Here is a 27,678-nt window from a genome sequence, read left to right on the forward strand (position 1 = left end):
AAAAGAAAATAAGGAGCGAAAGTGACAAAGTTGGAATAGGCGAGAGTTGATAGAACTTGTGCAGAAAATAATTTCGGAAATTAGAGATTGGAAGGCAAAGAGAAAAAGTGAGGGGCGGCTGCACATGGGAGGAAAGATAAGAAAGAAGACAGAAACGGATAAAGCTAGGGTTGTTGGATTTCAATCTACGCCCTTCGTTTTTAGATTTAATCTAACGGTGATGATTTAATCACTTAAAAATAATTAAATAAATAATAGAATAAAATAGAAATACAATATTTGGTCTAAATAAAATTCAAAAAAAAAATTTTATCAAAATTAATAATCTTTATCATAAAATAAAAATAAAATGATGAATTTTATAAATATTTTAGGAGAAATAAAACCATATAAATAATAGAGTTTTTAACATAAAATAAATAATCGTTTATTACAAGGTTAATTGGGAAATTCGAAATAATAAATACATAATTATTTTATGACCTTTACACTACAGCTTTTAATAAAATATTATTATTTCTAGAATTAAAAATTAAACAAAATATATATAAATTTAAAAGATAATTCTTTAAAAATCAAAGCACGCACAAAAACGTGTCGTAGTAGTAGTGTTTGGATATAAAATTGACCTTTAAGTTACACACAAATTGACTTAATCAATCCAATTACATTCGAGTGAGCTTTGCGTGGAAAATCAATGACGACTGCTAAAATTTGAGCAAAACAAACTCATGAAAAGTAGTACTCCTTTAATTTCAATAATCTTGTTACAATTCTGTCCTGTTTAAATAAAATTTATATCAATTTAAAAGATAATATTATTTAAAAATTAAATTAAAATTATAAAATATTTACGTCAGTATCAATCTTAATTGGAGTTTCCCCGGCCCTACCATTTATTCCAACTAAGTTACACGCAAATTGACTTGATCAATCCAACTAAATTCGAGTGAGCTTTGCGTGGAATTGGTCAATGACGACTGCTAATTAAGAATTGTTGCATGTGAATGAGACTGGCATTTGAGCAAAACAAACTCATGACAAGTAGTACTCCTTTAATTTCAATAATCTTGTTACAATTCTGTCCTGTTTTTTCAAACGAATAAAAACTTCGTAGTTTTTTTATTTGGTGGTTTGGTAGGTATCATGTAGGTCCTAGCTTGGAGTTCATGGCCCCACACGGTTTCAAACTACTTTATTTATGTTCCTGGCAAAATCTATCTATACCTACATACATAAAACTAGTATAAATATAAATCGATTAGTTCTCTTTGGGATATCAAATCCATTAGTACTTGCATTAAGATACAATATCTCTTGTGAGTGTTCCAAATAGAGAGTAAAACAATGAGAGCTTGTTATCTCCAATTTCTGCTTCTGCTTGCACTCTTATCATGTAATGCAACAAAATTTGGATTTAGTTTCGATTTGCGTGATTCTAAAGTCAGATGCATAGAAGAAGAGCGGCAAGCACTGCTCCAATTCAAACAACACCTTGTTGATCATTATCATTGGCTGTCGTCTTGGTCTAGTATTGATGAAGATTGTTGCAAGTGGGAAGGAATTAAATGCAACAACAAAACAGGTCATGTTGTTATGCTTGATCTTCCATCAGATTATGGGTGGTATGCTGAACCTGCAACAAAATATCTAGAAGGTGAGATAAGCTCTTCATTACTTGGATTGCAATATTTGACTTACCTGGACTTAAGTTATAATAACTTTTCCGGGAAACCCTTCCCAAATTTTATTGGCTCACTCACTAGATTACAATATCTCAATCTTTCAAGCACCAATATAGCCGGAGCCATTCCACAACAATTTGGAAATCTCTCGAGATTGATTTCTCTTGATCTCAGCCGGAATTATGATATGATCACGGAGGCACATAATCTTGATTGGTTAATTCATCTTTCATCTTTAACACATTTGGACCTGAGTTTGGTCAACCTCAGCCAGGTAGTCAATTGGCCCAACAAAGTTATGATGCTCCCTTCTTTGACACACTTGAGTCTACGTTATTGCAGTCTCTCCACATTCACGACTCCTCCTCAGTTGCTTTCCATCAATGCTAGTACCTCATCACAACTTCTATTTCTAGACCTTTCTGACAATTATGATCTGATGGAGGTTTATAATCTTGATTGGTTAATTCATCTTTCATCTTTAACATATTTGGATATGAGTGGGGTCAACCTCAGCCAGGTAGTCAATTGGCCCAACAAAGTTATGATGCTCCCTTCTTTGACACACTTGAGTCTAAGCAGTTGCAGTCTCTCCACATTAACGACTCCTCAGTTTCTTTCCATCAATGCTAGTACCTCATCACAACTTCTATTTCTAGATCTCTCTGGCAATTATTTCACCTGCTCAATATTTCATTGGTTGTTCAACTCCACTACAAACCTTGTTGATCTTCACCTTAGATATATTAACGGGTTACATGAATGCTCCATTCCGGATGCTTTTGGTAGCCTAAATTCACTTCAAACACTAAATCTTGCTGGAAATATGCTTGTTGGTGGCATTCCAAGATCTTTATGGAATTTATGCTCCTTAGATTCATTGCATCTTGGGTATAACCGTCTCAGTGGAAACCTTTATGAATTTATGAGTAATGCGTCAAGTTGCTTAACGGACTCCTTGCAGCATTTTGTTATAAGCGACAATAGATTCACGGGGCCACTGCCTGAGACTATTGGAAACTTATCCAATCTCGAGACCTTGAATATTGATAACAATTCACTCACTGGGGTGATCTATGAAGCCCATTTTTCAAATCTCAACAAGCTGAAATGGTTAGATTTGGGGTTCAATTTTTTGATTTTGAGATTCAGCCACGATTGGGTTCCACCATTCCAACTGTATGTTATTTCTTTGAGCTCTTGCAGACTGGGATCAGCTTTCCCAAAGTGGCTTCAAAGTCAAAAGAATTATATAGTGCTAGATATTTCTAATGCTGGAATTTCTGACACTATTCCAGTTTGGTTTTGGGACTTTCCTCCGAGGTTACAATATTTAGTGATGTCTAACAATCAGTTGCATGGGAACTTGTCAGACTTGTCATCTCCTAGATTTAATGAGTTGGCTGGTATAGATTTAAGCGCCAACCTTTTTGGCGGTTCAATATCACATTTTCTATTGAATAATGTGTCATCACTAGACCTATCGAATAATAGGTTTTCTGGGCCCATTTCCTTCCTATGTGAACTCAATACTCCAACGTTATTGGAGTCTTTAAACCTCTCAAACAATACACTATCTGGAGAGCTTCCAAATTGCTGGACGTACATTCATCACTTGGTTGTTCTTAATTTGGCCAACAATAATTTTTATGGAAAAATACCAGACTCAATGGGCTCCCTAGTCTCGGTTCAACTTTTGCATTTAAGCAACAATGGACTTGTGGGAAAGATTCCGACGTCCCTTAAAAAATGTAACGAGTTAATAACCCTTGACTTGGGAGCAAATAACTTGTCCGGAACGATACCTCCATGGATTGGTGATAGTTTGCCAAATTTGGTTATTCTTAACCTACGATCTAATCAGCTTTATGGAAGTTTTCCTTTAAGCCTATGTCATCTATCATACATTCAAATCTTGGACATTTCTTTGAACAAGATTGAGGGAACTATTCCAGAATGTATCTACAATTTGACCGCAATGTCTCGTACAATGGATACAATTTCAAGTGCCATTTATGCAAGTGCCATTTATGCAATTGCCATTTCTGCAAGTGTCATTTATCCAAACCTTGGAAGGAATTCTTATATAGACCATGCATCCTTGGTATGGAAAGGAAGGGAGTTTGAGTTCAAAAATTCCTTGGGACTTTTGAAGGTGATTGATCTTTCGAATAACAAATTACGTGGAGAGATTCCAGAAGGAATTACTAACCTTACAGAATTAATTGCCTTGAACTTATCGAGAAACAATTTATCTGGATTAATCACTTCGAAGATCGGTTTGTTGAGAAAATTGGAGTGTCTTGATTTATCTAGAAACCAACTTAATGGTGAAATCCCAATGAGCATTTCCAACTTAAGTTTTCTCAATCAGTTGGACTTGTCCGCCAACAACCTATCAGGCAAAATCCCAATAGGAACTCAAATACAAAGCCTCGATGCTTCTAGATTTTTGGGAAATCCTAAACTATGTGGCTCTCCACTTCCAAACAAGTGTATAGACGATCTTCATCCAAGCTACATTAACACTCGGGGCGACAAGAATCAAAATGTTCAGGAAAATGTTGATGATAGATTTATAACAAAAGGATTTTATGTTGCTGCAACTCTTGGATTCATTGGAGGATTTTGGGGTGTGTGTTTCATATCAGTGCTAAACATACGGTATATAATGAAACATCTCACTTCCAATGCTCGAATGATGCTACATGTGGCAGCAGCTCTATGAATGCTCGCTTTGTAAAGTTAAATTATAAGGTAAAAGTCTTCTCCCTATTTTTTATATTCATATTATTTATAAATTACTGAAATCCTTCACTACATAGAAGAGGAATATATATATATATATGCTATGTCAGTATATTATAGTATGAATATATAATTGTTAGCATGTCTTGATACTTAAAGTCCTCAACTTGCATCCCTTGAATTATCTGTTAAAAATCTCATCAACCTTAGATTATATAGGAAATATTAGTTTTTACATATTCTTATGTTCAATTTGGCTATAGTATATTTAATGGTTCATCTCTTATGCAAAATTATTTTAGTCCCCTTTTTTTATTTGTTCTTTTTGTTCAAAATTGGTAGGTTTTCTAACAAGTTGTGTGGATGCTTATGAGGAATTAATTTTAATTTGTTCTTTAATATACTTTTGAATAGTGTTTATGTTTTACCATTCAAACTAATATTTGTTCATGATTTACCAGTGATCCAGCTAGCAGGAGACAACTACATCATTTCAATAAGCTAGTCATGATACTATATATAGTACATCAAGATCATTTTGTTTTTATTTTTTCTAGTGGATTAGTTGTACTTTTATTTTTGTTCAGTATATTGTATCAATCAAAAGACAATTATTGTATCTTAGGCTAATTATTTCTAAGTATTTTGCAATGGCTATAGTTTTAAATTTAGGCCCGTTTGGATAGGAAAGCATTTTATCTTGTCTCATCTTATCTCATTATTACAACTTTTTTAAATTTTCACACTAAATATAACAAACAATTCAACCTTATCCAACCAACTTGGCAGATAGAATAAATTTATTTAATTTATCCAGCCAGCCAATTTAAACCACCTTGCTAATTAAGGTTGTCATCATCTTTTTGGTTAGAAAAATAAATTCATCAATTTCCTTTCAATTATCATCCTCTTAACATCTCATGTTGTGTCATTAAATGATTCACAAATAAATGAAATATAACAAATAGTTTTCCAATCATTTAATAACACACAATCATTTAATAGTACATCATGAAATGCTGAGAGCATGATGATATCGATATAACATGATACTGATCAAATAATATTAAGTTAACCACTTAAAATGAAGCTACTAATATCAGTATATATAATCTATAATTGAAGATGAAAAGAAACATATAAGATGAACAATACTTCTTTTCAACTTCATATAGTGATAATAGATTGTGGTGGCCTTAGCCCTCGGGTGATTCATTAAAACTAGACGTACCAGTATTGAGCACATGCACACCCTTCTTTTCCTACATTCAAGGCCAAAGCCCTGGTTCATTTAATTCGGCTTATGTTAATTAACTAAACTAGGTACTCCTGGAATACGAACATGTGATACTCGCATCCTATTACAAGATGCCATGCAAATTAAGATCTATACTTATGCAAGTAATTTCAATTACACATCATATTGTGATGCGAGTAGCATGCATGCCATCCAAATTTCAGGAGTATCTAATAATTTTCTATTTGATAAGTATTTATTGTAAGACCATGTAGCTATTATTGAACAGAGAAAGTTGTTGGATGAAAGGTCAAGTACCTAATTGAGAGAAGAAAAATTAACACGAGGAATGGGTCAAAGTTATAAACAGTTGGCATAAAGAAAAGCATATATATCTCTGATAGACAAGGGAACTCATTCATTAATTAGGAATTCAAGCAAGGAAAGATGAGACAACCTTTCGATTGAAATTGTCATTAATATTTAGAAAAATACCTCGAATGTCAATTTTTGTTTTGATGATATGATTTGTCGTCTCATCTCATCATTACAACTTCTAATTGGCTGAGTGTGTGTTACTTATCATGTGCATTAATTATTCATATACTTATCATTATTCATATACTTAATCCTACCATTCAATCGCAACAACCAATCACAATAAATTTGTATGTGATTAAAAATAAAAACTGCCCAAAGTATAAGGAAGATTTGATCACTACATAAGTATTAGTAGCCAAGGAAATGGAAATGAAATTCAGTAACTAATATCTAACAATACGGATCTCTCATCAAAATCGGATCACATGAAATAAATCCTAATCTTTTTTGTACAAGTAGTCATGAAAAAGGCTAAACTTATTTTTTCTTTCAATCATTATTTCTTTCAAAAATAACGATTACTTGGCTGACTAGATCAGTCTCTGGCCTTGTATCTGAACTCTTAGGCATGTTTGGGAAAATATATAATTGTTCTCATATATTTTCAAACTATTTCACTGTCATTTACAAACTATCAACAAACTGTTTTAATATTATTCATAGATATTATGAGATATTTTTAATATCCAAACAAGCCCTTAGACATTACAATATCTTGTACTAAAGTTCCAAAATTTTATTTTTTTGTTATTCAGTTTGGGGTAACTTAGTATGGGATCATATTGGTTGTTGGAACTCCTTTTCCCTGTAGTTAGTTTATATGTAATTATCCAAATAATTGTTAGATTTTTTAATCATGTAGTTCTTCACGTGAAAAACGTTTGGTCTACAAATGGATCTTGTTAGAAACAAATTGATAATTTGATATGACTTGATATGATACGTTACATTGTAAAATACTTTTTTGTTGTAAGGTAGATCTGATTTATCATTTTTTATCCATCTCTTTATGGTGCATATTCAAAGAGAGACTCTAAGAATAAGAATGTAATTCGGCATTAACATCCCTTTTCCACGTCACTGCTGTAAATATTTTTGTTCAAAATTGCATTGTTTCTAAACTATTGGCTCATGTGATGCACACTAGTAAAGGTTTACTGCTCAAATTGAGTCTTTGGACTCGCTGTTTATTTTCCATATTTTTTAGATGACTTTGATGATAATAGTTGGAATAGATGGCACGGAGGCAAAATTAGAAAAGAGTGGTAAGATAATGTCAGGTGGCATAAGTGGATTTGTGAGATTTTAGAGAATATTCATTAGTGTTGAATTTACAGAAGATTATTGTATTTAAATTTTTATTACTTTTGATTTTGGTTAAAAGGTTGAACCCAGGGCAAGGTGGACGACATTTTATTTGATGCATGTGTTAATGTGCCTGGGACAAAAACCTACTTCAAGTTCATGATTTAACAGAAATGGGTCTTTGGTCTCAAGCGCTTAAGAACAAAATGATAATTGTGAATGGCTCGGTTTTGAAGATCCTTGAGATTCACGAGGAGCTGAAAGCTATCTACAAGTATTTATGTTTACTATTTGTTATATAACAACTATGCTAAAATCTTGTTCTGATGCTAAGTCAGTATTGCTACATATCACGACTGTGGGAAATAAAGCATACATTTTCCCCATATATCAGAAGCAACCCGTATCACTTTCTCAGACTGAAAACAGCAGCCACAACTCTATGAACACTAGCAACACCATTTCCAGAGTATGTGTAAATGGTAACACAAACAAAAACCCTCTTGGGAGGAGACGTCCAAGAGGACTCGAGGTTATATGTGCCAAAATATATACACACCTAGATGGCATGCCCCCATATCTACATCAGGGTAAACAATCCTAGAAGCCAGGTCTTAATATTGAAAACCTAAAAATCACAAAGGGGTGTATCCTAATATTTCCCATTTGCTTATCATGTGGATTCCCTAGTTACAATAAAATGCTAGGATTACATTAATCTCAAGAAAGGAAATTGGAGAAGATATAATGAGAACATTAAATGAGAAAAGAAAGAATAATTACAAAGTTTGTATACAGATTGTTCATAGCTATCACTTGATGATCAGTGATCTACGCTAAAAAATTCACTTTGCTCTTATAGTGTTACACATCAAAACGTAGTTACAAGACCTATACCTAGCTCCTCCGCAAGCTCATCCCATACAGGAAGAAGTGTGAAGACGACAAGGAAAATAGACAACAAAACAAGAGTTTTCCTCCATGTTCCGACATCTGTCACGTCATTTAAACATGGTTTTTCTGGATTTCTCTGAAAATAGAACATCCACAATCAATTACAAGAAGGTGATTTATAAGTTGAAAAGCATGGACACTAGAAATTTCCATTTTTCTATTGTTTTAGGCCTCGTTTCATTACAAAAACCATCTCCTCTCATCTTATATAATCATTACAATTTTTCCAAACTCTCCACATACAAAATACAATAAACAATTCAACTTTTTCAAATCACAAAACAAAAATAATATTAAAAAATTATATTCTAATGTTTTTTATTTAACTTCCAACTTTTATCTCATCTCATCTCATCTATGTAACCAAATGGAACCTTATTGTAATTTGAATACCTGACATATTAGCACATATAGTCCCCAAGGAAGTGACAAAGGTCCACCAAGCTGAAATATGAAAAGGATTAAGAGGTCAATATATGTATAGAAATTATAAATTTCAAAGAATCTTATATTGAATAGAGTTACGGAATTGGTGCTAATCGTACAAGGAGGCAAACATATCATAAACCATGGTATCTTAACTTTCTTAATTTTTTTTTTAGTGACCGGTGAAATTTCCTTCTTCAAGACATTTTTAAATAACCAACAAAGTGAGTTAAAAAAACAATATTGGAAATATTCATGCCATTGGGATAATGGCAATAGAATAAGAGCAGATGAACTGTACCACTCCCAATCCAAGCAACGTGTAAGTTGTCAAACCATAACCAATGAGAGCATTTTTACCAAAAGCACCCTGACAAAAAAATTATTGATTTGTCATTATTCGATACATAATTCAAGATGAAAATAGATAGACTCGTATTCAAATACATCATTTATTCCACATGAAAAGCCAATAAATAGACATGCTTTTATCTTTGACTAAGTCCAATATAGCCCTTCTTTCATCAAACAAAATTGCGAAAAATTCTACAGAGATAACGAACCAACATTCTAAACTAAGCAATGTTAATGAATTCGAATGTCAGTGTTCTCACATCCCTTCTTCTCCTTTTGAGAAAATTAAAATTTGAACTGTAAAATGGAATACATAGATACTTCTTTACATTGCATATGAAATGAACAAGAAGTCACCTGAATTTTGAATCTGACTTATGTTCAATGTGAGGAACCGCCTGGTGCAAAAGAGGATAGACCATTCTTCGAATTGAGTAGAAGACAAAGATGAGAAATACTCCGATGATCTAAGGAGTTAGCAACAGGCACTGTAAAGTGCAACCAATCCAACATGTGGGCAAGCAAGCACCTTGCAAACATTCGGCTAACACACCCCACAACAAAGATAAGTGTGCCATTTCACTAAGGCAAGCACGAAAAGGCCACTTATCGAGGGCAAGAACAAACAGCCGAGAAGCCAGTAAATCTGACGAGACAGAGTTACCCGCCAAGGCGAGAGTAGCAATCTAGAAGAGACTGGGTAAGTGAGGAAGCCTTCCGAAAGTACACAAAAGTGCTCAGAAAAATGGCAGTACTATACACAGAAGCCCCACTCCATCTAAAGTGTCACATTTGGAGTGGTTCTGCGATGGAAGGTGAAGGTCTGAAGGATTATGTCATCTGAACGTAGCAATACGACTCAAGCCACGACCTAGACCCTCTTTCGAGGAAAGTCAGAGGACCAAGCATGCAAACCATGCTTGGCAGTATGTCTCTATCATCCTGTAGTATGACAGGGAGTTTGCATGCTTGGCAGTATGTCTCTATCATCCTGTAGTATGACAGGGAAGGATTAAAGAAAATCCTTACCGCAGATTCAGAGTCAGAAAGAACATCTGACATCCCACCCTATTTAAAGGATTAGGACATGGGACAAGATCTCACTTTTGAGACTTTGATCACCAAATAGCTCGTAAAGTCAACTACTTTGGAAAGCAAGGAGCAGAGAGGCAAGAAAAGGATTTCCGACGTAGGAAGGTAGTTTAGCTTCAAGACAATGCTAAGAAAGGTGGGATGAATGTTGAGTAAAAGGCATTGCATTATCTCTATAACTTCTCTCCCCCATTCTACAAGCATGAATAAATAGTTCGATCATTATGTTCATGCCTATATTTACGCATTGATTCCCAATGTTTTGAATGTTTGAATGTGTCAATTGTTTTCAATGCATGAATCTGAATCCCTGTGTGGGAACCCAATATCTCTATGTGAGAATACATATCTCTGTGTGAGAATGTCTATCTCTGTGTGAAAAGTCGATAGAGTGAATCTACAATCATGAGACGGGATTAAGAATTCCCCAAACCATTCCTACAAAACGTTGCGACGTGCTTCACCCAAGAAGGAAAATGCCTCGTGAGGATTGGGGTGGAACAATATCGTATTTGGCCTCACCTGATAGTTGGGAAGTAAGATCCCCCGGGTATTACATGTTGGTGTCCTCAAGTTGGTTGGCCGGGTAAAAGCATCCCCGGTGCAACAAGTATCTCTATGTGACAAATATCTGTCTGTGTGACGAATATCAATTTGATAAGCACCTGTGTGTTGGAAGAATGTTACTGGGGCTAAAACATGCCAAATACTAATTTTTACGAGGTTTTATACTTATATTGGAGATGGATCATTCCTCGCCATATTAATACTAATGTGTTTCTTTACTTTGCATAAGAGTAAAGGGCAATGTCCTCAGAGGGTGATTCTTCAACATGCCTATGTATATACGTGTTATCTGAGAGGGTGATTCCTCGCCACGCATATACATGCCCATCCAATCTTTTCATGAAAGTGTTCACAACATTTTCGGTAGCATTATCTCTCTCATTATTAGTCTTGTCATAGCCGCCTAACTTACCTATGGTTTCATTCTTGAGACCATAGATTTTTATGCAAATCCAGATCCCGGCATGACGCCTGAGGAAGAAAAGTCAAACCCGCCTGAGTCCTGAGTACAAAGATTAGTAGCCGCCGTAGTTACCATGTACCTTCTGTAGGATATACAATGTTAAGTCGAGCGACTACTTGTAATTAGTCCGCCACCTTATGGCGACTAACTTTATGTACATTTGGATTATGTAATATCTCGGGATTTAATGAAGGGTGAGAGACCCCTTTTGTTGTGAAGTTTAGTATGCCGATCACCACAATGTATTCAACCTAAATTTCTGTTTCGATTTCATAGATAAATATATTACCCTCCTAGGTGCTGACCGTTGACCGTTGGTCAGCACCCTTAGCACCACGGATCCTCACCTAGACCTTCATGAGGAACAAGGCACCACATCGAGGCACACAAAAGAATCAATCTCTCCCCCCAGCCCCCTCGGAGGGTAGGCGTCAACATCTACAACAATAGTTCTAGTCAATCCACAAGTTGTGCTGAGAGAGATTTTTGCAGAAACTTGTATGGATACCAAAGAGATGTCCATGGATCACCATAAGATAAAATGATAACTGTAGTGACATCATTAGGATGGAACCTACACTGATTGGATCCCACCCATTAATTGATGCAGGAGCCTTCAAGTCCAAAGCAAAGCTGGTGGTCCAGTGGGCCACTTTGAAGCAGCCCACTAGCAAGTCCATTCTTTATGCCTTCGCTACATCCTGTGTTTTTGTTATTTTATGTTGTAATGTCTTTTTTAGTGTAATATATGAATTAATGTGCCTTTAACAAGCTAGGATAGTTACGGTTAGGGTTGCTGAGGGCTACCATAAACAGCCTCTTTTGAGTAGGGCGCAGCTTTTCTTATCTAATAATATATGGAAATTTACATATAATTTTTTTATTAACCTTAGCAGAAGAGTTTATCTTTTACAGCTCCCAATTCAATCTTGCTCTTTCTTCTGCTATATTATAGTCTGTCATTGCTGAGTGTTTCCTTTTTTGCCTCTGTAGATTAGTAAAAAAGCCAGTTTCTATATGTTTAGAGAAGGCAAAATGTGGATTTAGAAACTTTCAGCTCAAGATTGCAGTAGAATTTGATTGACTCATAGTCAAAGAGGTAAAATGATAATTAGAGAATTGATTTTTGACCAGCAAATTCACTACATGCTATATGTAACTTGTTACTGGCAAAACTGGCAATTGATGCATAAGCATATGTGTGCATCTTTTTACACCATTTTCAAAGAACTAGATCAAATTAACACATCAATTTGGTCAAATATATCTCTAGTTATCTTTTGATTCCTCATATCCTAAAGAAAATCTCCACCCCAGCGAATGTATATATATAAATTCTGTTACTCATCGCAATTCTTCAATAAATTATTGCCAATCATCACAGCACATATTTGGAATGTATTATCCCACAGGTGCATAATCTTCGTAGTAGCCCTTAGATTCATAAGCAAGCATTAAAATGTAGATTTCCCAATTAAAAATCCCAGGAAATTATGTAGAATACCTGCACAGCTCTTCCACCATCAAGGCATCCCACTGGTAGCATATTGAAAGCTGATGTTGTCAAGCCACACCTGCAACAGTTTGTATAGTAAGTAATCTGCACATTGTTGACATGGCTTTAATTCAAAGCTGATTCTCACGGGATTTCATGCACTTCTTATCCAAGCCAAATTTGGTTTTCTTGCTGACTAAAGGATGCTTTCTTGAATTCTTGTTTTAGCCAACTAAGAAGCAATATATTCTTGGTCTACTACGCCCTTTGTGAAAAATGAGTGAGGATAGAAGAACCACTGGCCAGCCGGGTAAAAAGGAACAATTTAAATTTAACTGCTCCTGTGTGTGATTGTCTTGTGGTATTTACTGTGATCGTGATTTATTGCACAATGCATCTCTATAAAGACAATAAGATAGTCTATGAATGGTGTTTACCATCCTGCAATTACAAGAGGATGAATCGAAACTGTTGCAGCATGCATGGCTCTGCACAATGATAATGTCAACTCATCACCAAAATGTTGCATAACAAGAAATGCAAACGAAATTAAATGATCTAACCACTGACTCAATGAGAATTCATGAGACCCTTGGTGGCATTTATTAGATTAATCAAAATGTGCATCACCACCAATGAATCTATGAATGTCTTCTTAATTTGCATATCATAAAGGTTATCAGTTCAACAAAACCATGTATGCAAGCAAGGGACATACGCATAACCAAGAGTAGCTCTACTGACGAGTCCAAGAAGCAAAGAACCTTGAAACAACATGCTTGGAACCTGCACCAAATCTCCCGCAGCATCTTGATTTAAGGAGAGCAATAGCCCAACAGCAAACATTGATAAAGACAGTGCGGCACCAGCAAATGGACCAGCAATTGATATGTCTACTTTTGTACTTCGATCAGGAAGAATAGATTTGAACTGCACCAATTAATAGTTGATAAGCAGCAAATATCCACATAGAGAGCTCTAGACTGTACTGGTAGAAAGTTCCATCTATTGTATCACACATACTAATCATTAGCAGTATCAGAATAGAAACTTCTCTCCGTTTTTGTTTAGTAATTACCTCAGGCATCCAGCAGGATTAGAAACCCTGACCAAAGTGGGTTGAAGTGCCATTAGGCCTAAAAGGAATTGGAGGTGTATAAAATATATCAACATTTTTATACATTTGTTTATCTGTTTTTATATCTGTTTTGGATCTTTGCTTATCTATACAGGGCGCCATTTGTGCCAAAACTGTTTATATATTTTTTTTTATAGGTTAAAAATATATATATATATATATATATATATTACTGATCAAAAAAATATAAATAAAAAGTTTTGGCACAAATGGCGCCCTATATAGATAAGCAAAGACCCAAAAATATTGCAAAATCCCTGGCCATGAATTCAGATTGCATAAAGTTAAGAAAAAAAATTTTGACTAAGAACCAGAGACTAATTCAATGGAAAAAAATGATCTTCCACAACCAAAAAGTCACATCTTGTACATTTAGCCATAGACGGGTCGAAATGGAAAAATGTCATATCACTTCATCACCATCATATGATACATCATAAAGCAAGAACAATCCAAGCATCCCTAGTTAATAGGCTAATAGCTAAGAAGCTCATAATGCATATATCTGAGACACTGATGTTATTCAACTTATTCTAGTAAAGACTACCCTAGTTGAGTCTAAGAGGAGAAAAACAGACTGCCCTAGTTGCCTATAAGAGGAAAATAAAAGACTGCCCTAGTCAATGGAGTATCCAAACTCCCTGTTTCCAAACTCTCTACTTGAGGAACAAATCAATAACTATGTATGCATCACTCGATTTTTCACATCGTTTCTAGAAGGGGGACATTACTGTGTTTGATATACTCCAATCTGGTTAGATATACGATCCAATCTTATGTGTATATATATGCACACCCACGCACAAAGATGATTGATATACTCCAAGTTAATATTGAGAATTTTATCTCGAGCAAAGTGATAGTCAACTTCAATATGCTTTTGCCTTTAATGAAATGCATAATTGGAAGCAATATGCAAAGCAGCTTGATTGCCACAAGATAAAAGAATAGGAGTTGGAACTGGAAGATTAACTAGTGGTGTGAGTCATCTGTACTCAACTTTGGCACTCTACCACTATATCACTATTTGTTTCTTACTTTTCATGTAACCAAATGACCTCACAGAAAGGTGCAACATCTAGTGGTATGTCTTGCATCTAAAGATGATCCTACCCAATTAGCATCGGTGAAACCTTCCACTTGGTGCCCATTTGACTAATTCAATAATTCGAGCCCTGAAGTTTCCAAAGTTTGTCATCTCATCTCACCTCATTCCCAAGACATACAAACATAAAATTCATCTTACTCAAATTTTTAAAAATCTTAAAAAACTCAAAATTTTATCCTTTTAAATCATATTTATAAAAAAAAAATATATGTATTTTAGCCCATGGTGGCCAGGATTTTCTGTTTGCCACGGTCAGCCTTATCTAGGTTGCTCCATGCCGGCCAAACACTATGCCCACAATGGGCAGCTGATCTAGGCCCTTTAGTAGTGGGCAAACACTCTGGCCGCAAAGGGCTGCCCATTGCAGCCAAAGAGTCTGGCCACCAAAGGCAGCCCGGTTTTGGCTACCCCTTTGCTGCCAAGAGTATGACCGCCCATGTTGGCCAGACTCTCCAACAGTGGTGGCAACCATCATGGGGCAGCAGCCGCAAAAACCATCGGACTTTTTTTTTTATATAGAAATATTTTATTTTATTTATTATATTAATAATAAAATTTTTTTTTCACCATTCATCAAACATTTCAAAACCTCATCTTTATAAGATTTACAACTATTCACAAACATATCTCTACCATTCGTGACCTTACCATACATCTAAGCGTACCCTTAAATCACAAGAAATTTAGGGACTATCACAATCTGGCTCACTACATTAATGGCATCCAAAATATCAGGTCAGTTGATTGTACGGTAGTCCAACTTTCCAACTAGTCAACAATCTGCTAGGATCTTCAAATAACTCCCATTCATCCATCATAACTCAGGATGAGCATCCAACATATATGTGTCCTCTAATAGATCACGCACACATTTCTTTTTCTTTTTTCTTTTTTGATTGGCACCAGGTGTCCGGAAAGTATCACTGTCTCAAAAAATTATTTCAACCTGACACCACCCCTCGAACCATTTCTATTAATCACAATATCACCATATAAATACAAAAAGAATGTAACTTGCATCATAATGTAAATGTGATACCAAATAACCTTGTCTGGTATATTTGAGAGTCAATCTATAACAATAATTAGAGAAATTTCTAAACCATACCCTTGCACAAGCTATCCCAATCCCCTCTAGGCAAAAAAACACCTAGTTATTACCCTATGCAGACTTCCTCAAGCAAGTCACCAGGTAGGAAAGCATTCTTTACATCCAACTGAAATATAGGCAAATGGAGGTTAGTAACGTGAGAAACAAAAGCCCTAACGGAGGAGATTTTAGCAACCGAAGAGAAGAATCAATACTATAGTTCTGCCCACACCCTTTTGCTACCAACCAAACTTTCAAATTTTCTATAGACTCAACACAATGAAAGTTTAACCATGTAGACCACTTTGAAACCATCAATTTTCTTACTAGGAGGAAAATGAAGCACTAACGTGAGAAACAAATGCCCTAAAGGATGAGAGTTTAGCAACCAAAGAGAAGAATCAATACTATAGTTCTGCCCACACCCTTTTGCTACCGACCAAACTTTCAAATTTTATATAGACCAACAAAATGAAAGTTTAACCATGTAGACCACTTTGAAACCATCAATTTTCTTACTAGGAGGAAAATGAAGCAAATCCCAAAATATATTTCATAGACCTTACAGCCTAGATCATGCAATCACATCCTCAAAAAATGGGAAAACAAAACTTGCTTCTCCATGGTTCCACTACCATCGAAGTCTTGTTCAAAAGTTCCGTCAATAGCCCATCCAAAATCTAATCTTTCCTTGCTTGGTCTTCCAAAACCATTATCCTACTTGAAGTAGGATTCCATTGTTTGACCTTTGATTTTCATGAAAAACCTTTATGCTCCCAAAAACTTCTTTACATTATGTAGATTGAGGCTAGCTAGATCATTTCTGTAAATTCAACCTTGAACTACATAAAAATATGGCCTTTATCTTGTAAACTCCAAAAGCCAAGCACCTACAGAACAAGAAATGACAACCAAGCCTCTAGTTTTTAAACCAAATTGAATTCTATCAAATACAAGGCTAGTCTCCATGTCCACAACCCTACTTCGCATCTTAGTTTCCTAATTTGTAGTTTTTCTTTTCGGGAAAGTTTCCAATTCCTAATTAGAAACCCTATTTGACCCAGTTTGACCATGTAAGAATCAGGGTGTTACAAGAATAGTCTTTTAAGCTTGGTTCCCTGCTCTAAGCTAAATTTCTGTTTGCACACTTTATAGATTTAAGTGACATTTACTCGTTCCAGAATACAACTGCAAGGCACTCTAATGAAAACTTAAAGCTGATATTTGGCTTGTTACTATACAATATGAGAGACATAATACGGTTACTTTCCTGTTCCGGTATCGAAATCAAATTCTTTGGACCCATCTGATACCAAATGATGACAAGGTCTTTGCCCGCCCCATGAAAAGACTTCAAAAGATTGAACCAAAAAACAGTTTTTCCTATTAAACTTCACAAATGTCATCAACACATTAGATGAAAAGGCATATACAACCAAATTAGCTTTAGAAGCCCAGTATTCCCAAAACCAAATTAATTAACAATGTTGAACCAACTACAAGCAACAACTAGCACAGTTTCTCAAGTACCAAGCCTGATACAAGTGTAAACTGCAAAATTGAAATGAATCGAAACAAAAACTGAAACAAACCAACCCGGAACTGCTAAAAGTCAGACGGAAAGAGGATTGGAATAGACAGATTTAGGCAATATTGATGGATGCCAATCCAAAATCAATCAAACTGGCTGAAGTTCTTGCAGACTTGACCAGGAAAAGAGCGAAAATTGAGATGAATTGACTGAAAAATGTGAAAACCAGCTAAAATTTGACCTCATTCAATCACACCATGGAAATTGGCTGAAATTTTTGGTAGGATGGGTATTGCTTGGGTGATGCCCAAGCAAGTGGTGGATCTTTTTTTTTTATATAAGTAAGGAATTTATTAAAACCACATAATTAGGCATAGCCAAAGTACAAGGAAGTATACAACAGAGAACACCTAATTACAAACTAAAGCAGAAAAACAGCATGAAAGTCATTGGAACTAAACCATCCATTACAATAATCGAAGCCCAAAGCAACAAAGTATGAAAAAAGAAAGCCCTAATCCCATCCACCGAGTGCTCTCTATTGTCAAAACAGCGACCATTCCTCTCATTCCAAATACACCACGTAAGACAGAGGAATCATCTTCCAAACAGCCGCTATTTGACGATTTCCTTGAATCCCTCTCCAACAGGCCAACAGATTCTCCACTCTTAGGCATCACCCAATCAATGCCAAGCCTGACAAAGACCTCATCCCACAAAGCCCTCGACACATCACAATGAAGAAGAAGGTGATCTGCTGATTCTCCACACCTTTTGTACATAAAGCACCAATCCATTGCAACGACACATCGCAATGAAGAAGAAGGTGATCCGCCGATTCTCCACACCTTTTGCACATAAAGCACCAATCCATTGCAACGATACCATGCTTTCTCAGTTTATCAATAGTAAAAATTTTCCCATGAGAAGCCAACCACCCAAAGAATCAGACCTTGAGAGGCACTTTGCATCTCCAAATATTTTTCCAAGGGAAAAAATAGCTAGAAGGATGTGGCACCAAGACTTTGTACAAAGATCTAACCAAAAATTTCTTATTACCAAGCTGATTCCAGATTAATCTATCCTCCCCTCCAGATTTTAAATTTAAAGCATAGAGCAAGCTGTAAAAATCAGTGATTGCCCCCACCTCCCAATCGTGGGCATCTCTAATAAAACTTACCAACCACTGAATAAAACCAGCAGTGTTGCTCATGCAATCAGCTACAGAAGCACCTTTATCCGAAGCAATTATAAAGAGGGAAGGGAAAGCAATCTTCAAGGCCACGTCTCCACACCATAAATCATGCCAAAAACTGATCCGGTCACCCCTACCCACTTCAAACCTGAAATTTCTGAAGAACTACCCCCATCCATTGTGAAAGAATTTCGACACTCCCACTCCATATTCCCTCTTACTTCATTTGACCACCAACCTCGCCAAATATTCCCCTATTTGGCATCAATAACAATCCTCCAAAGAGCATCCCCTTCTTGATGATACTGCCAAAACCATATTTCCCTAAGAGTGCCTTATTGAAAGTTTTCAGCTTTCTAATCCCCAAACCTCCCGAATGTAAAGGAGAACAAATCTTATCCCACTTGAGCAAGTGGAATTTCTTCTCATCCTCCAATCTGCCCCACAAGAAGTCACGGAATATCCTTTCCATTCTATCCGCCACACCTGCAAGCAAAGGAAATAAAGATAGGAAATAGGTTGGGATATTAGATAAAGTGCTCTTGATTAAGGCGATTCTACCACCTTTGGACAAGTAGATCCTTTTCCAGCCAGCCACCCTACATTCAATCTTCTCTAAAACCCTGTCCCAAATTGCCTTTGATTTAAAAGGTGCCCCCCCAAGGTAAGACCCAGATACTTCATAGGCAAAGAAGAAACCTTACAACCCAATACATCAGCCAAATCCCCTAGATTATTGACCAAACCTATGAGGACCATTTCAAATTTAGACAAATTGTCTTTTAAACCAAATACAGCTTCAAAACATAACAAAAGTGCCCTCAATGAGCGGATCTGATCAGAATTTGGCTCACACAGGATCAAAGTATCATTGGCAAAGAGTAAATGAGAAACATTAATGCTGCCATGAACGGAACTGCCTATCGAAAAGCCCAAGATAAAACCCCTATCCACCGCCGCCTTCAACATTCTACTCAACACATCCATAACTAAAACAAAGAGAAAATGGGACAAAGGATCCCCTTGTCTCAGTCCCTGTGAACTGTTAAAAAAACCAGCTGGAGTGACATTAACCAAAACTGAAAATCTAGCTGAAGATATGCAATGCTTCATCCACATACACCATTTTTCCCCAAAACCATACCTACCAAGGATATATATCAAAAAAAACCCAATTGACATGGTCAAAAGCCTTCTCCATATCCAATTTGCTAAGGATGCCTAGAACCCCGCCACTTATTCTACTCTCCAAGTATTCATTAGCTATGAGAACGGAGTCAAGAATTTGTCTACCCTTGACAAAGGCATTTGGGACTTTGTGATGATCTTCCCCATAACCACACCCAAACAGTTAGCTAGCACCTTCAAAATAATCTTGTACACAACTAACAAGACTGATCGGTCAAAAATCCTTTACCTCTATATAGGGGTGATATCCACATATGCGGGGCCAGGATCACCCCGCACCCCGCCCCCAAGAGGCGGGGGCGGACATCCCATCAACCCTGCCCCCCACCCACTTCAAGGGTACTGATGCGCCATTGGGCCTGAAAATTATTTCTGGTCTTTTTTTGACCCAAATTATATAATTTAAATTGTAAATTAAAATTCATATATATAACAATAATTTAAAAACTAATAACATATTTTTTATATTATCAGTTTTATTTGTTAGACTTGTTATACACAACTTGTAAAATATAAATATTTATTTCTATATATAAATATATAAATGGGGGGCAGGGTGGGGTAGGGCCACCTGCTGGCGGATGGGTGCGGGGCCCCACTGCCCACCCCTACCTCTACGGACCCAACTTTTTTAGGGATAAGTGCAATGAACATAGCATTAAGGCTTTTCTCAAATTTCATAAATGAATGAAATTCAAGAAAAACCTTCATGACATCCTCCTTGACAATGTCCCAACATGCCTGAAAAAATGCCATGGAAAAGCCATCAGGACCTGGCGCTTTATCTTTGTCCATACCTCTTATCACATTAAGCATGTTGGATCTTTTGGCAACAGGATTTAAGGACAATCATATTGTTGCAAAATGGAAGATGATTCATTCATGTTTGATGTGGTGCTATGGTTGGAAAGAAATGGGCGATTCTTTGAAGATAGAGAACGCTCGAGGGGAGAACGTAGAGAGTTTTTCTTTAGTACTTCGTGTACTTGAGCTAAATTTCTTGTATTAAATGGAGATAACCTTCATGATTTGCTCTTAGCCTATTCTAGTTCGTAGCTTGTATTTAGGTGTTTTCTCTTGTATACTTCATGTGTACTTGGGCTATGCCTATTTACTTGTCAATAAAATCTCTTATTGCTTATAAAAAAAATAAAAAATAAAAAATAAATTGACTAAAACTTGGAGTTGAGCTGAGTGGTGAACTGACGAGTTGAATCCTGATTAGACAAATTTGGCCTGAATTGAGTTTGAATAACAACTTGTGACAAACCCAAAAATGAGATGTCCTGAAATGGGTGGGACCCTATTAACTTTGCAACCAAACAGGCTAGTCTTATTTGACTAAACCCACATAACTTCGCGAGAGCAATCCCTAGGGGTTGGCTCAAATGGTAAAAGCCTTGATCTTGGTGGTATGCTCCATCCAAGGTCTAAGGTTCAAATCCTCTTGAGTGCAAACAATCTCTAGGGCAATCGGACTAGGAGATTTTTTCCTTGAATTATCTGAGGTGTACTTGCGGGAAACTCCTTGTCAAAGGCCTATGCAACCCCTATTCTCGGACACCCGGTGCCAATAAAAGAAAAACTTCGCGAGAACATCTACAGCCGCCACTGAAACTCAGCAACCACAACCCCCTGACAAACCCAACACAATTGAGTGCTGACAAATGCATACGGAACTAGTTGACTTCTAATCAGCACAATAACCATTTCCTATGACTTATCACAACACAATGCAATCAATCACCAGTTTCACAGGACCAACCTCACAATCACAACTTCAAAGTCATAACACCCACCATGAGCATAAAAAACTGGCCACCAATTAATTAATCATCACAAGAGATTTAACTGCGATGCCACCATGAGTTGCGGGATCACTACAAGTCTCACCACTGACTCTGATAGTCACACCCATGAATGTAAGGCCTTCTTTGCTATCTTACAACAACACACCAGTCAAAATTATGAAAGAAAACATTTAACTTTTAAGCAAGATTCTTGATGAACTTGAAAGATGGCAGAAAAATGTTCCACAAGTATTGGCCTTGATCATGTTAAAGAACCCTTTATTGCTGGATGTGATTGGCGACATAAGGGAATTGGTATTGACCGTGTCAAATAACCTTTCGACATTGGACGTGTCCATGGAGTTATGGAAAATGGTAATGACTGGTTGAATAACCATCCAATGCTCAGATAGTAAATGCTCAAACACTTTCCTGGGTCATAAAGAGACTTCCTTCCATACATGAGGCTAGCATTACTCAAATATCTTTAGAAAAGGAAAACAAAAACTGAACAAGCATGCAAATCATTTGTGCATCATTGACCCAATCATATAAAATCACATTGCAACACCCCCCCACAAGAGAAATAAAATGAAAAATGAAGACCCCACTCAAATCTTGTTACACCCCCAAAATAGAGCTTCCTCCACTTATTGCATTCAGATATGGTACTGGCATACCAAATTAATAAAATATACTCACTTGAGTAATTGCACCGAAGCTGCCAAGGGTAATGTTGGGAATGAAAAAAGGAATGCTGAGCTGTACTTTCTTTGGAAAAGCAGCCAGAAAATGCCCAACTTCCTGCACACAATCACGAAAGACCGGATTTGATATCTCATGTTTGCTTTACATGAAAAAATAAGCAGGCCATGATAGAAGAGATAGGCCATCATGTAGAAATAAAACAAAACAAAACAATCAAAAGAAAAAATCTAACCAAAATTGGTAATACAATATCCTCAAGAAGATAAATAAAGAAATAATTCAAACAAAAGTTGATAAACCCATAAACTCATGTTTGATAATGATATTTCCAATCATTGAAAACACATACACGATATGATTTATCTTTTGGTCAAAATCTGTAGTTATTGTTAGCATATTTCAGAGTTAGCGAAGATGTAAATGTCACCCATTCTGTAGTTAGTCAACTCAAAATAGATGGCTTTTGATGGAGCTTGCAACATTGAATGGGTGATATAAAAATCTGTACCACTTTTCAAACAAAAGACTATCTCAAACCACACCCTACCACCTGTTCCAAACTCGGTGAAAATCCAGCAGTTACCACATTTTCCAGTGTTGGTACTGGCAATTAGATTCTCCAATCAAGATACTGTAAACTAATACACACTACTCGTAAACTATTTGAAATAGAAAATCATCAATCTACAACAACATGTGTCCATAGACACATGCAATATCAAAATTAAAATGTGATTCCCCAATGCTTTTCTGTGGCTTTCAAATATGTGGTTTCAGATGGACTAGGAATTTTCATACTCCAAGAGAACACACACAATCAATATGTGGATACTTGCAGTTCGCAATTTAAAAAAAAAAAAAAAAACTGCACTAAGACTTACTGTGGTAGGACCCTTTCACTACCTATAATACTTGGCACTCAGTATAAGAACGTGGTAATTGGGGATCCCACATTGTTAAGAGGGAGAAATTCTTGCCATTGCCATTTATAATGATACTAATAGACTCCAATTGTAACCTTGACTAGTTGTAACGACCCAAGGAAAGCCCAAAGCCACATCATTTGAAAATACTTTCAAAATGACTAGTCAAGGTTACAATTGAAGCCCATTAAAATCTATAAAAGGCACAGCTCAAGTCCTACACTCTGGCAGGGTATAGCATTTGTGACAATCGTAGGAAAGTCCAGAGCCACATCTGGGCCTATACTCCAAAATGACTATTGTAATGACCCAATGAAATCTAAAAGCAAAAACTGAGCCCATATCCCAAAATGACTAGTGAAGCTTATAATTGGATTATTGGAACCCTTGGAACTATTATAAAGGATAAGAACTTCTCCCTCCCAAACAATATGGGATCTCATCACCACCTTCCTATACTCAATTTGGGGTATTACACTATTTATTTCACCTACCATTACTAACGGAAAAAGGTTGCAATCAGTAAACCACCATGTAGAATGATTAATTTTTGTAAATAATCGACAAATTTTTAAAATAGTAAAACACACAACTCATTTATTTCTTTTTATTCTTTTCATTCCATTGGACTTCTCAAGACTCAAACAAAAATACAAGAAAAAGCTTTTTCTTGTTAAATCAGCCATATAGTTCCAATAGGAGGAATGGATTCTGACTCACATGATAACTAGAAAGATTATGATTTTCAACCTGCAAAGTCGAGATAAATAACAATGAAAAATAAAAAAAGATCAAGAAGTATTTTGTTATTGTTTTTGAGTGGGAGGTTTTGCACCAATGATCAAAACCTGCTCCACCCCGCCTCTCCCTCTGCCACATGAACTAAGGGGTAAAAATGACCAAATGATAATATCTTCGAATGCCACAAGCGGATAATGGAATAGATGTTAGTGTGCAATCAATCCAAATTAACATAAAAGGGGGCATATATAGGACAATCTATGGTAGGTAATTTAAGCCCTAGAAATCTACCAAAAAAATTAGAAGTAGATTACGATTTGCATAATAAGCATAACAAATGTTATAATATGCAATGGGAAGCTTTTTTCATGCCTCTATATTACAATAACAGACAAAAAGTAAGAGATTTTTGCTCACATGAAACAACAGAACTCCCAAGACACCATAAGCTAGAGGCAAAGCCGACTCCACAAATGGAAATAGCAGTTCCATATCTGGTGGTTCAGTGGCATTTGGATCTGTAAAGTACTTTACTACCTCTGGAGGAAGTCGATTGAGCTGCTTAAAAAGAAATATGTGATCAATGGTATATGTCCAAAATGACAAACGAATACATAGTTGAACCATTGTGATGGCCTAAAATACATAACATGAGGATTTTGTAATTACTATCTAGTGGAGAATACTATGATGTAAACTTGTACATGAAATTGTATACCTGAGACGCAATTCCTAACTCCACAGAGGACCCAGTGGTTAGAAGGAATAACAAGAGAGCAATCACATACTGCCAAAGTGTAGTTGGCCCTGGTTCTGAAACCTCTTTAGGCAGCAATCCAAAGCTAACCCGTGGGCCACCACGAGGATCCAGTCCTTCTGAATTGGGTTCTTCGACCATAAAAAGGTTGTATTTATGACCAGTGACCTCAACCAGCTGACTCTGAAGTTTGGCAAACACCTCTTCTCTCTTCCCCCTTAAATTCCCAAGGAAAAGGATGCCCTCGGCAAGGTCTCCAAACGGCTCTTCTTTAGTAACCCAGAATGTAGAATAGCCAAAAAGTTTTTCCTTAATCAACTTTACATCAGCAGGATCAACCTTCTCTGGTCCAAGGAGTTCCATCAGTTTAAAAGAGTCAACTTGGAAGTTGTTGTAAACTGGTCTGACCGGAGATATGTTTTGTGGCTGAAGAAGTAAACATGGACATCCTCACATCAGCAGTCATCTTTTAGAAATATGCATCAGTTTGTCGTCGTATTTTTTTTTTTTTTATTTGATTTTCATTAGCCATCACATTATGTGGTATATATGTTTAGGAATTTAACGCCCACGCCATAAGAATCACCAACCTTGGAACATTGGCAGATAGGAAATCAGGGCTTAGTTGAAACTAATGGTCTCTTAGAGGCCTAATAAGAAGCAGATTACGGAAAGAGAATTTCTTGTCTCCACTAATATCCTACAAAAGTGATTTTACACACTGATGTGCCAGTCATATTTATATTGAGTTGAATTTTTTGGTTAACTTTTTGTTGAACTAAGAGTCGCCAAGTCAGCGTGCAACTTATTTTTTGTTAAAAGCTTGTGCGGATGTGGTAGTTCCTTATTCAATTTAACTCAGAATTCAATTCAAATATCGCGCCAAATTCAATCAATCTTAAAAATAAAAAAAGAGGCCAAGCTTTAACCATAGTTCAGCCAATAAGCATGTAACTTTTTAAATAACAAATAAATTTAAAATAAAACATAAAAATATATAGAGAACTACTATAACTACAAAAAGATTCCACAAAAATAAACCCACAAACTGACATGGTTTCATATGATACGTTAGATTTACTTTACAATAAAAGTAGCTTTACAATCTTATGTATCATATCAAACCACATCAACTTATGGGTTTATTTTTGTAGAATTTCTTTGTGGCTAAAACATTTCTCAATAATATATAGAAATTCCTTACAAAATTACTTTCCGGTAAAGCACTTCAATTTGGCCATTTTACTGGTCGAAACCTACACTGAATTGAGCATTTGACAAGCATTTCCATGTGAATCTTAAGAAACAAATTAATTTAAAAGCTTAAGATATAAACGAACTGTATCATAAAATAAAATGAAGACAATAATCATAAGACCGTGGTTGTTAATTGTAATTTCTAACTCAGAATTCAGCTTTACTTTCGATTCGAAATCAGCCCGGAAATTTATAAAAATCGCCAGCCTGATCATCGTCCAGTCAACAAGTACGCAATTACTTTTAAATGGGACATAAAATTTAAATTAAGCCGCAAAAACAATACCCTTGAAGAAACAGAAGCAGGCGGAGCCGTTTTATCCGAATCGAACTCTTCTGCGGGTTGTTCAGGCAGTGCCGTCTTTGTTGCCTTCGCGTTTGAATCTCTCGATGAGTCACTACTCTCTCCATTGCCATTACTATCATTGTTAGCACTAAAACACCTAAACTCACCAAAATTTGTACACGAACCCGTCCTTTTCAGCTTATACAAACTTTCTCTGCACAAGAAACATGACTTCCTAGATTTTCTAAGCTCCGGGAGTCGAATTCTCTCTCTGTAGGCATCGGAACGAGGGATTGACAGCAAAAAATTGAAAAGCACGGGTGTAAAACTACAGCCCGTGAGCGTTCCCATTTAAAATCAATAAACCTCAAAGAGGAAGACTACTTCGAGACGGCGATATTGACAATTGAAGAATGCGTCTGAAACGTTTCAGTGCAGCATCTGAGAAACGAAACAAGAATCTGGGAACTGAAATTGAAGGAAAATGAGAAGCCGAGAAAATGGAGTAGAGGGAGATGAGTGAAGGGGGGAGAGAGAGATTCTGAGCCCGTATGGTTGTTGACAGTGGCACAATATCTCCTTTCCGCATTTCAAAACAATAATATACATATCTTTTCCGTGTCCTTTTGTTTTTATTCCTGGGCTAATGTAACAGTTGGTGACGAGTCTCGCCTCGTGCTAATTGCATGTTACGGACATACGGTATTTGTCTTCCCATGATACGCTCGTTCGTCCGGGAATTCGAATATGCTCTCCCATCTTCCATTTTGTTCTTAAACACATGGAGAGGGACAATTCGATTTTTAGTTTTCTTCAATTCCTCTTGAAATATTGAGCTGAATTGAAATAAATTAAATTTTTTATAAATAATAATGAGTTGAGATTATAAAATGAGTTTGTGAGACCTATTTAACATGAGTTTAAATGTATTTAAATGTTAAGATAAGTTTAAATATATTTATAAAAAGTTGAAAAATATTGTAAATCATGCATGTAAAGAGGTATTGAGTTAAAAAAAGGTTATGAGTCTTATGTGTAAAGACTTTTTGAATTAAGATGGATTTAATAATTTGAAAATTAAGTATTTAAATATTAGATTCAATTTAAAATTAGATTAAACTGACAATCTAAGATCCAAATAGAGCCTAATGAAAAATCAAGGTGTTGTCTAACCGACCTTGACTCTCCCATCTTCCATTTAAGAGTAATGTTAGATGGTGTTAAAATGTGTAAGTGTCTGTTAAGGACGTGTTACAGTT

The 27,678-nt window shown here is 36.1% G+C and overlaps 2 protein-coding genes across 3 annotated transcripts; one reads left to right on the plus strand and one right to left on the minus strand.

Annotated features, from left to right (window-relative positions):
- The first annotated feature begins 1,250 nt into the window (after positions 1–1,250).
- Positions 1,251–5,080, plus strand: LOC122275781 (receptor-like protein EIX1). The gene is made up of 2 exons (XM_043085014.1): positions 1,251–4,442; positions 4,895–5,080. Exon 1 carries the CDS (start codon positions 1,348–1,350, stop codon positions 4,411–4,413), a length of 3,066 nt encoding a protein of 1,021 aa, XP_042940948.1. The 5' UTR covers positions 1,251–1,347; the 3' UTR covers positions 4,414–4,442; positions 4,895–5,080.
- A 3,009-nt stretch (positions 5,081–8,089) lies between these two features.
- On the minus strand, positions 8,090–27,005 carry LOC122275782 (probable zinc metalloprotease EGY1, chloroplastic). Of its 2 annotated transcripts, XM_043085015.1 has the most exons (10): positions 26,420–27,005; positions 24,838–25,302; positions 24,537–24,677; positions 22,450–22,551; positions 13,426–13,637; positions 13,145–13,195; positions 12,717–12,786; positions 9,038–9,106; positions 8,704–8,754; positions 8,090–8,386 (listed from the first exon to the last, which is right to left on the minus strand). In XM_043085015.1, exons 1-10 carry the CDS (start codon positions 26,768–26,770, stop codon positions 8,228–8,230), a joined length of 1,671 nt encoding a protein of 556 aa, XP_042940949.1. In that variant the 5' UTR covers positions 26,771–27,005; the 3' UTR covers positions 8,090–8,227. The 2 variants fall into 2 exon arrangements, with proteins under 2 accessions (XP_042940949.1, XP_042940950.1); XM_043085016.1 differs by lacking the exon at positions 9,038–9,106.
- Positions 27,006–27,678: the final 673 nt, after the last annotated feature.

Source organism: Carya illinoinensis, chromosome 9 (assembly GCF_018687715.1).
Source record: "Carya illinoinensis cultivar Pawnee chromosome 9, C.illinoinensisPawnee_v1, whole genome shotgun sequence".
Classification (NCBI taxonomy): Eukaryota; Viridiplantae; Streptophyta; class Magnoliopsida; order Fagales; family Juglandaceae; genus Carya; species Carya illinoinensis.

What these genes read in the sequence shown, in the direction of transcription:
- LOC122275781 (XM_043085014.1), top strand. Translation starts at nt 1,348, where the DNA reads ATGAGAGCTTGTTATCTCCAATTTCTGCTTCTGCTTGCACTCTTATCA.
- LOC122275782 (XM_043085015.1), bottom strand. Translation starts at nt 26,770, where the DNA reads ATGGGAACGCTCACGGGCTGTAGTTTTACACCCGTGCTTTTCAATTTT. An exon ending in ATGGTGGAAGAGCTGTGCAG is followed by an intron (nt 9,107 to 12,716) that starts GTATTCTACATA and finishes TTTTTTTGTCAG; the next exon opens with GGTGCTTTTGGTAAAAATGC. An exon ending in TATATGTGCTAATATGTCAG is followed by an intron (nt 8,387 to 8,703) that starts GTATTCAAATTA and finishes TTCTATTTTCAG; the next exon opens with AGAAATCCAGAAAAACCATG.